Source organism: Cariama cristata, unplaced genomic scaffold, assembly GCF_000690535.1.
Source record: "Cariama cristata isolate BGI_N322 unplaced genomic scaffold, ASM69053v1 scaffold18178, whole genome shotgun sequence".
NCBI classification, from domain to species: Eukaryota; Metazoa; Chordata; class Aves; order Cariamiformes; family Cariamidae; genus Cariama; species Cariama cristata.
Window position 1 is genome coordinate 33,768 of NW_009631879.1, and position 11,045 is coordinate 44,812.

At 38.4% G+C, this 11,045-nt stretch overlaps 2 protein-coding genes across 2 annotated transcripts in view; both read right to left on the minus strand.

The window, feature by feature from the left end:
- Positions 1–7,212, minus strand: part of LOC104166276 (macrophage mannose receptor 1-like) — a 32,597-nt gene extending 25,385 nt beyond the window's left edge. Inside the window, exons 1-5 of the mRNA XM_009706150.1 lie at positions 7,143–7,212; positions 4,378–4,776; positions 3,369–3,542; positions 918–1,076; positions 13–126 (exon numbers count right to left, since the gene is read on the minus strand). Coding sequence (XP_009704452.1) covers positions 13–126; positions 918–1,076; positions 3,369–3,542; positions 4,378–4,776; positions 7,143–7,212 — 916 coding nt within the window. The remainder of the gene's footprint in view (positions 1–12; positions 127–917; positions 1,077–3,368; positions 3,543–4,377; positions 4,777–7,142) is intronic.
- Positions 7,213–9,780: 2,568 nt separating this feature from the next.
- Positions 9,781–11,045, minus strand: part of LOC104166277 (macrophage mannose receptor 1-like) — a gene marked incomplete at its 5' end in the record, with an annotated part of 44,290 nt that continues 43,025 nt past the window's right edge. The window contains 2 exon segments of the mRNA XM_009706151.1: positions 9,781–10,025; positions 10,411–10,440. Of these exon segments, the coding sequence (XP_009704453.1) occupies positions 9,781–10,025; positions 10,411–10,440 (275 nt within the window).

Here is an 11,045-nt window from a genome sequence, read left to right on the forward strand (position 1 = left end):
AATGATTACTACCTGGAGCCCAGTTAAAGTATCTGAAGGGAATGCCACCGCTCCACTGCCAGCCGCTGTTGAGATTCAGACTGTTAAGGCCAATCCAGAGAGAGGATCTCTTGCTGTCAATCAAATCTGGGTAACCAAAAGAGTTGAATTCTAATGAGATTTGTGAGGAAATGCTTTGCATTTTCAAAGTTTGGAGGAAGATGACAAACATCTGCTTAGTGATTTCTAAGTTCAGTACAGATCCATGTTTCCTGGTAATAAACTGGGCAAGTTTTTTCTGTAGATAAAGGGTAGAGAACGGCAGAAGACTATTTTGCATAGTAGTTCATCTGAATTTAATGCTATTATATAGTTATATGTAAGCAATAAGCTTTGAAAACTGAAACACTGAATTGCTATTGTTAATATTTATGTTTGCTTGATTGTGATGCAGTTGATACCTTTGTTCTGCAGACACTATACGTAAATCCAGATTTTTAATAGTATTTTCTATAAAATATTCATGGTATTTCCAAAAATCTGTTTCATTAGATATACATGAAGAATACTGATTTTGTAACACAAAAGTCATATAATGACTGCCTCCAGTAATGACTTTCCTTCTTGTGAGGTTCCTTTCTGGGACCTTTCTGGTGTTTTCTGAGATTCAGCCAACTTTTGCTTAATTAGCTGGAAATTCTTAACTTTCTTTGAAAAAATAATAATAATAGAAATAATTTAAAATGGCAATTCTGCAACTTACAAAATTTCCACCTATAAAAAGCTTAATTTACAGTAATTGTGCTATTTCTCTAGCAGTACATATAGCATTTTTATATCAGCTATTCACTGTAATGTGATTAAAGCACTGAAACATTTGTAATCAGTCAAAAAAACTCTTTGACACCCTTTTAACTGAGCCTTGCTTATTAGTTCACCTCTTAGATACATTTGTTCGTGTATCTCTGTGACACTTAATAATTCTGCATTCTGCTGCTGGCAACTCTTCCTTGCTTGATGCCACGTGAGAGCTGACTGGTAGTTTATCTGGTAGTAGATTCCTGTCAAAGGATCTGTACTCCAAAATCTGTCATTGTCTGTGGGAGAGAAAGGAGATTTAGTATTGCAGTTCATTATAAACATCTTACACAAAATGTTACAAGAAAATTTAACTGCAAGCTTACTTGTGAAATGAAATTCTAGAGCAAATAAAACTCAGACCCTCAAAACCCATACTCTTCCATTAGCTTGCACTTTGTTAAATAAAAGAGAGTTTGCCATTGACATACACAGAGAGGACTTTCATCCTTTATCTTCAGTTTCCCCTGTCAAATCTGATAATCTCCAGGTGAAAAAAAAATGATGTAAACAGACCAATAAAGCAAAACTGCACCCTGGCCATTATCTACTCTGGAAACTGGTTTAGCAGCTCATAGGCTATGCCCAAATTAATTCTTGGCTGAAATACAACTGAAATGCAAACATTTCCAATAATGAAAAGTTTGCTTTTCAAACTATACCATCATTAATTATGTTTGCAACAGGCTTGGGGAAGAGTGGCTGGAAAAGCTGTCTGGCAGAAAAGGACCTGGTGGTGTTGGTCAACAGCTGGCTGAACATGAGCCAGCAGTGTGCCCAGGTGGCCAAGAAGGCCAACAGCATCCTGGCTTGTATCAGAAATAGTGTGGCCAGCAGGACCAGGGCAGTGATTGTCCCCTGTACTGGGCACTGGTGAGGTCGCACCTCAAATACTGTGTTCAGTTTTGGGCCCCTCACTACAGGACAGACCTTGAGGTGCAGGAGCGAGTCCAGAGAAGGGCAATGAAGGTGGTGAAGGGCCTGGAGAACAAGTCTGATGGGGAGCGGCTGAGAGAGCTGGGGTTGTTTAGTCTGGAGAAGAGGAAGCTGAGGGGAGACCTGATCGCTCTCTACAACAACCTTAAAGGAAGGTGTAGTGAGGTGGGGGTCAGTCTCTTCTTCCAAGTAACAAGTGATAGGACAAGAGGAAATGGCCTCAAGTTGCACCAGGGGAGGTTTAGATGGGATATTAGGAAAAATGTCTTCACTGGAAGGGTTATCAAGCATTGGAACAGGCTGCCCAGGGAAGTGGTTGAATCACCATGCCTGGAGGGATTTAAAAGACGTTTGGATGGGGCACTTGGGGAATGTGGTTTAGTGGTGGACTTGGCAGTGGTAGGTAAATGGTTGGACTTGATGATCTTAAAGGTTTTTCCAACTTAAATGATTCTATGGTTCTATGATTTTTGAAATGTATTCCTTATTTCTAGTCTGCATGTGTTTTAGGTAATTGGAATTTAGAAATTGTCTTCTGAGAGCTCACTGTTCCCTGGGCAAGTGCTAATAAGCTGTGATTACCGCTTCCTCTAACTTTCTTTTTTGTTAAGGAAAAGATAATTAATTTCTTGAATGATTCATTAGAATAAATTTTTTCTATTTTTATTGTGTTTCTTTATTGCTGATTCACTTTGGATTTTTAACAATCTTTTTTAATTGTAGATTCAGGTGTTAGTGATAGTATCCCAACAATTTTATAACGCCAAATACTTCATGTTTGCCAGTTTATATAGTGAGGATGTTCTGGGATTTTTCAAGCTACTGCATGCAATGTTGCACCAGGAAAGAATTTTCAGTAATACCTATCAAAATGCTGGTGGTAGTTGGTGGTTGATAATGAGTTGAACTTGGTTTCCCAGTGCAATACTCCTATCAAAATGACAAATAATGAGTCTGTGGTATAGCACTGAAAAATTACATCTGAGGCAGCATTTTTAGTATCTTCATTAACACTGTATTTTGGTGTCCTTCATCCTGCACTCAGATGCATGTACATTTATGTGTTCAGATAAAATTATCTTGTAATGTAATCTGAAACACTACAAGGGAAAGGCTGACGATGCTGCTATTTCGTTAAGACTTTTGAGCCAGTCTTCTTATTTTGTGTCCTTCAGAAAAGAAAATACATCCTCCTGTGCACTGTAGACCAATCTTGTTATACAGAACAGAGATTTGCATGGGTAGAGAAGGTTATACTAGTGTTACCACAAATAGCAATGAGGCAAAGAGACTTAGGCTATGAGTAGCATCTCGATTTTCAGATGATTTTATGCTGAATGCAGTCATATTTAAAGCATACTGGTTTTTTCTCGGGTGTTAGCTACTGACGGACACACCCAGACAACTTTCAGCCTGACTGTAGTCTCATAGGAAACATTTTTGTTTCTTCTGCAAGGAATGTTACGGCATACCAGAGACGTTTTTGAGTAAAATAAAGTCATTACAAAGCTTTTGCCTTCCATATTATTAACAGCATCTCAGTATTGATATAACAGTGTTGTGTTATAGCAGCTATGTCAGCATTTGGGACTCACTGCCAGTTGGACAGAACCCGTACAAATGGTCCGCGTCGAAGTCAGGAGTTGTTGCACACCAGTGCAAGCCGTCCGACCTGCCGGCAGCTGTGCACCCCGCGTACCATTTACCACTCAGCTGGAAGGGGAAGGCACACGGAGCTCCGTTGGCATTTCCTAACAGTGTAAACAGATCTGAGGGGCAAAAGAGAAATTATAATATAGGTATGGGAATCTGGGGGACACAATTCTCTACATATCTGTGCTCTTCATAAGGCTATGTGGAGACAGTGTTACAAGTGTTACACCAGGGTAACTGGGGACCTACTGTCACCAGCAGTCTCTTCCAAGGGAGTTCTGGGTATGTCTTGCAATTCAAAGGTTGCTTGTGATACCGCCAGCTGTAACAGCTGGAAATAGAGTAGTTTCATACTGTAGCCAACTATGAAAGAACTGTGATGATTTTTGTCTCATATATTTAAATATAATTTTCTAAAAGTTGCATTATTTGTTTATCATGTAGTTTAACTTCCCATCATTCATTAGAAATAAATCATTGATTTAATTGTTAATTGTGGGATTTTTGGCATCTGAAATCTCGTAGAGCAACTGAATGGTAATGTGCATGGAACTATTTCCTTACATTTAATATTGGCCTATTAAAATTAAAGATTTTGCCTTTCATCCAACAATACTAATATAATTTCACTAGTACTGGAATGCAGTAAATAAAGTGCTTTGATTAAAGCTAACAATTAAAAATAGCCTAGATCCACCTTTGCTTTAAAACTAAAGAAAAAAAAGGCACATTTTTTGCACCTACTGCATTCTGTCTGAAGATAAGCAGCTGTGCATCTCCAAGATGGAGGAATACAGGCCTGAATATGTGAACTAATCATCCTTCCCAGTCCACCATTGCCTCAGGGGGAACAGCTGATGTTAGACTAAGGAAGCAGAAAGCAAACAACCCTATCCATGATGGCAAACAAATGGCTTCAATACACCATCAAGATTAACTTTTAAACTTCACCTTCATGGCCTTGAGAACACAAATCAGCCATAGTTCCGTAGATCTTCCATTTATTCATCGTCGCTGATCCTGTGTTCAGCACGATATTGTCTTCTTTCCTTTTGGCAGCACTGAGAAATAAATCTTCCCCTTGGATTGCCAAGGTCGCATTTCTGCACTCCCATTTCTGGAATTCGCTTTTCTTGTTGCATGGGTACAAAGAAATTTTAGCCTGATTTTGCTTGTAGGGCACTCCCAAACATTGTGCAAATGCCACGCTCATCATCTGATGATCAGACACCCACCTGAATTTTTGTAACTCCATGTTTTTCTTGCAAGCAGCTGTTGTGACTGCATGAGAACTCTGAGCAATTAAACAGAGCGTAGTATCTTCATTGTATATTAAAAATATTTCATTGTCTGTAAAACAAAATAATCAGAATTAATGTATTTATGGTGAGCACATGGTGAGGGGAGCTTTTGAGGAAAGAGATGTGCTGTTGATTCTCCACTGATCTGACTCATGTCAGGAGACACTAAATCTGAGTCACTTTTGCAAATATCAAACAGCATTTTCAAGACTTTTATTTCCTTCTGGGAATGAAAAATAAGTGCAGCTCATGTAAATACATGTAAATACAATACAGAGGAATAAAAGCACATAAAATACATTATGACAGCTTCAAAAATGTCATCACTATAATGGAATTTTCATTAATTTTCTCTTGAAATACACATTTCTTTCAAGATTTCCAAAAGAGACCTCACTGAAGGTTTGGAAGTATGCCATCACTTCATGCACTATAGATTTATCTCATGTTACAAACAGCTCAATGTGGTTGTGTTTGTGCTTAACACAGTTAGTGAGTGAGCCTTCTGTGACTCTTGCTTCTTCCATAATTGGCATGTTCTGTTATGGTTTGGGGGGGTTTTTTAGGGTGAAAAACTGTGGACCAGTGACTTGTTATTTTGCCTTGTTCCAGTATCCTCTCATTAGTATATCTGTCATAAGAAGTCAACATAATTCACACAATCAAATCACAAACATTCTCACAAGAGCCAACACTGGGCAGTATGCAGAGGTAAAGATACTATAGGTGTGTGCCTGTGTGCCTGTGCATTGTTACAGAAAGACAATATGTGAATGCTGAACAAGGTAGCTAACACTCCCAAAGGATTATAGGCAGCCTGATTTAGTAATCCGTCAAGACAAGTAGTCCCTGCTGGGAACGGCTGCCCAGTACTGTGGTCATAGTGCCGACATGTAAAGCAGGTCATTCAGTACTGGGCATCGGTCTGTGAACACAGGTGCCTGCTTTTCAAAATGTCAAGTAGTGTACAGCTCCCACTGGCTTTGGGTTGTGAGGGAGTGAAATATGGACTGCAGTGAATGTTCTAGGACCTATGGGACAGGAGGGCAAGGCTTTACCCTTGAATTCTCTATGCTTCAAATCCCCACCTGGAAACAGAGATGTGGCATCACCCCTGTATCCATCTGAGAGAATAACCACATAAGGGACAGTGAAATACCCTTCCAAACACTAAAGTAAATTTGCGGGACAAGGGTAGGATGTTAGGGCACAGCCAATGTTGAGTAGTAAACAGAGCAGAAAGTGTCTGGGAAATTCTGGGAAGCTATGACAGGCAGAACAGTTCTTGTTAAGATATTCGTATTTAGTGCTTGAGCTCTCCTAAGAAGGTCCTGTGTTACTTTGGCCTCGCTTACTGATCTATGGAAGTTTCACTTCTTCAAATCTAAATTTGAAGCAAAGACTTAGTTTTTTTCTTTCCTTGTCTGTTTAGACCGAAAGTTTTAAATCTTATTGAATCATTTATTTCTTACTGCTAACTGAATAAGTTGTTAGTGTAGTGCCCTAAGTTTGTGCTGTTGTCCCTCATAGTATTTTTGGGTCTGATAATAGGAGTTCTCACTGGAAGCTGTGAGGTTCGTGCTTGGGCTATCATGTGATTTTGGGTCCCAACTCACAGAACCGAGGAGAGACACCCCCCCTTTTTGCACAGGATAGTGCTGACACAGCTCACACATCACTGTGTCTGCTTTCAGAAGCTGTGATTTGTACCCCACTCCTGCACAAATCTAATGAATTGAAGGATAAAGGAAAAATGTCCTTGAACCTTATCACCATCCCTATGTCAAAAGGGAGCTGTGTTCTGTCCTTGGTCAACTTCAGAACCTTAACTACGCCTCTCATCCTTACTCTGAAAGCCGTAGTCGTTATTCCAGGGCTGTTCTTGACTCTGGTCTTTTTAGTATTTTTTTTCACTGGCATCTGCTTAGCCACAGTACGACGTCTCACATTGATCCACAAGCTCCATCTCATCTCAAACAACCTCATCTTAAGGCTAAGAAATACACATACAGCACCCTATTTAATGCCTTTCTCTTTTTCATTTTTTGTTAAGTCAGTCACATACACAAACAAGGACTGTGGAGCACACTGTGAAGTCCACGTACTTCACAAAGCAGACACAACAAATAATTAAGTTGTATCCAAAAGGAAATCCTTATCCGCATACGTGACTCTATCCTGACTTCTGATTCCCAGCTTTACCCCATCTTGACTCTTCCCCCCTCTTTAAAAGTGAACCAGCATTTCTGTATCTGCGTCTTTTTAAACTTCTGTGGACTGTTCTGGTTAGGATGAATATGAAATGCAGAGTAGTTCAGCTGCATGAAAATCTTTAAGAGACTGAGAAGCAAGCAAGACAACAAAAATGCCCACTTTCACATCCACTTTTGGAGGGGATAAAAACTAAAAACTCACCGACTCTCTGAAAAGCAGTATGAATGAAAGAGAGGAAAACTAAGACTGTAGAAAAAGTCAAATGTTTCATTTCTTTCTTCTTATCCACAGAGAGATGAGCGGAAGTTAATTGCTGCAGTAGAAATCCTTAAGGAACCGGTTGGTGCTGGCTCCTTCTCAGTTTTGGAGAGTTTTAGTTGAAAGAGAAAACTCTGGGCTCTAAATAAGGAAATATCCTGTCACATGTGGTATTCTGAAGTCTATAAATAATTACAAAATTCAAACTTCTGAAAGTGAAGTTTCCATCCATTTGAATTCAAGTGGCAAAGTTTTAACTGTTTAACATCATTCCACTGAATTATTTTTAACTTTCGTAGTTCTGCTCTGGGGTTGTAAAGTCCTGACCATCAAAAAAAAAAAAAAACAGGGAGTGCACTTTAAATGGATGTACTTTAACTCTCATACATACACACCTGGGAAACTCAGAAGAAAAATATGCAAATTTCTCAGCCAGATAGGTCTTCACAGCTACAGAAGATGTATTCATCTAATTTGATGCACCGAGCAATGTTGACTCCTTCAGTGTGAAAAATTAACCCAGATGGGAAAATTTCACTTTGCTCAGTAACTTGACAAACTGGGCTGTATGGCTACACCTGGCTTTTATCTTCTCTGATTTATCAACTAGTAAAACTACTGTGCCGTATTTTCATGTGAATTTATCTCAGGAGAACCAATACAAATTAACCAAATCTTTACAAATCTTTGTTTAACCAGTGATTTTGACAACAAAACTGCCTTTCAAAATTATTTAATCTAGAAATGCAAACAAATTTTAATACTTAATAATTCTTCATTTGTACAAAGTGTAAATGAGACAAGCAAAAAGAAATATTCTCGAATGTTACAAATGAGCTGCAGCCCTTTATTAAGTGGAAAAAAAACCCTTCAGTTATGATGCAAAATCCCTTATTTCTTTTGAAGGAAAAGGAGGAAAGATATTCAGCAGAAATTACCCTTAGAATTTTCTCTAATTTTTCATGTTTTTATTATCAAGACAAATATCAAAATATGTTCTGCAAGGGCAAAACGTCACTTAATGTGAGAGAAGAAACCCATTTACAGAGTATAGGGTCTTCAGAGCTGTGTTACCAATATCAACTATCAAAATATCAAAATTGTAAATAATGACGTTATTTTGGGATTGTTTTTTTTTTTTCATCTATTTACACTTTTCATTTGCCTTCCCTTTATCGTTAGCCATCAAACAGCACTGAATCCAATTCACTGTCAGTATTTACAAAAAAGATAAATATGGGTATGTGTTGTAACTTACATGAAGGAAAAAAAAGTGTAAGATCAAGGGGACTGTCAGTAAAAGTAGTTTGAGTACAGAATGCCCTTCATTCCCTATCCTCTGCAATACGTTTTGTTTGACTGCAATATCTACAGACCAGCAATCCAATGTCATGTGAATCTCTCCTTCCCAATGACCTCTCTGCTACAGTTCTTACATACTTTCTAAGGGTCTGTGTTTCCCAGAGATCTTTGAGATCTTTTTCTTTTTTTCTTCGGTCTGTCACAGACAAGATAGAACTCATAGGAAACTGAAACAGCACAGTAAACCTCTAAAGTATTTCACTCCCAAGACACTGTGGTGTGCCCCACTGCCTTACTGGCCTGTAGGATGGGTACAGTGCCCAGTTGTCAGTCCATTTATCAGAGAGTTGGAGGATAGTAAGACATCCTAAAATGAGCAATCAAGTGAAATAAAACCAGGAATGGATTCTTCCAGCTTTATTTGGCATCCACTTCATTTTATAGTTTATTTATGTTTCTTTTTAGTCATATACCTTGTTCACGTTTCTATGTTTTCTCCTGTTAGCCTCTCTCTTGGGGTAAATGACTCATTAGATCACCAAACCGTGTAACATCTCCACATGCTAATTAAACAACACTGAAACATTATTATGTAATATATAGATGTTTTATTTATATAGTCTCATATTCATAATTGATGCAAAACATTCAAAGTCATGGAATACGACTAAGTGTTTGCAAAGATTTACTTGTTTTGCAAAATCCAAGTTGAAGCCATGAGAAGGACAAGTATTTGCATTTCTCTTATAGTACTATGGCAAGAAAGATACTTGTGTAAAGAGTGTAAGATGGGCAATAACAGGGAAAAACAGTTCATGTAAATCTGTTTATTCCAAACACCATTTTACTTGAGTAACAGTATACACGGCTCAGTACATTATGGTGAGATATATTCTCAAAGTGCAAGCTTTGGGGCTGAGTGCTCTGCAAAGAGCATGCTCGCTATATGTCTGCATCTGATTCTGTATGTGATGCTGCCACATATCTCTAAAAAGAGAGAACACTACGGTATTAATCCATAACTTTTGAATCTAAATTCCCACTACTTCTGTTATTTTTCGTGCTTGTTTAATTAGCCATTTTACACAGTACTGAGTCTTAGTCTTGAGAGTATTTCTTGAGGAGCACAGAGCAATAGCTGTTAATCCTTACCAAAGGAAATATTGGTAATTTTATTTCATAGTGTCTATTAAGTGCATGTATATTTTACTAAGATTTCCTTTGTTCCAGCTACTTTTTTTTTTTAAGCTTAACCATATCATTTGGCTGTGTTATACCATTAGACAACACTGTGTTCATTTTTTCCTTTGTCGTTTGTAGGATCGTTTTCATTGTCCGTTCCAGTTAGGACACGGCTGTATGCTAGCAGTGTGCTGCACTGCCTTGCCTCTCTTTCAGTCTCACTTTGGGTTTTGATCTTGAATAAGAAATAAATCATGAAGCCCATTCCTAATAAAATGATGAGGACCAGAGTAAGTAGTATCCACGTATTCATGTGACCATGTGCTTTGTCCTTTTTGGAGTCTGTAAATAAATGCAAAGCAAATACAAGTGGGTGTACTGTAGCCATAAATAAATATAAGAATACTGAAAATTATTGGTCTAATTTCCCCCTTAATTACCAGGGGGGAAATATATCAATGTCTCTGTCAGTCCCCTTCATAGATCGAAGAGGAGTAAAGAGGGGGTGGTCAGTTTACCAAAGCATTTAGTTGTCCTGGGATGCCCTAAGTGTCTTACAGGTACTGCTAAATTATGCTGGAAATTATTTCAATGGCAACTATGTAAATTAAGGTCATATAAATAAACATATAAAAGACAAATAAATAATAAATATCAATTCATAAAAACCCCAAGTATTTCTTTTTGTGTCTCTTTGAAACTATTGGGAAGGAAAAATAAATCCTACCTTCCACGTTTGCAGCTGCTTTAAGAATAGCTGTCAAAGATAAAGACAAATGTTTAGTCAGAATCTAAAAAGATCACATTTTCATGCTGACAGTTTCATGTTAGCAAAAGGTCTGGTAACCTGTGCATCAAGGTTACTCAGTCACCTCTCCTGAAAACACATTTGCTAAATTAACAGAGGTGAAAAGATGTGATTGATTTTTAACCTGATATTCACTGTAATAAAACTGCAGTGCTTTGCATATTAAAGCCCCCTTCTTGCTTCTTTTTTAATAAGCAAAGAATCTCCAAACACAGGTAGCTTCTGACTAGTTTAGATGGACTCTTTCCTCTCTGTTGGTTAATAAATCCTGCCCTCTTCACTAGGTCTGCATGCCTGCAGAAACTGGGAACAACTTGATCAAATGCTGAGGATATTTGACAGTTTTCCTGTACGGCACACAATTCCTTTGAGACCCAGCAGATTTTAATTTACCGTACCACATTCCCATCTATAATTACACTTATAATCTCAAGCTTTCTGATGCAGTTTTCCCCGGCTGTGCAAAGAGGGCGCCATCTGCAAGGTCTGTCTGGGCGCGCTGGGTGGGAGCCGATGACGGGGAGTGGGAGCGCCGGGGGGCGGAGGGCGCCCTC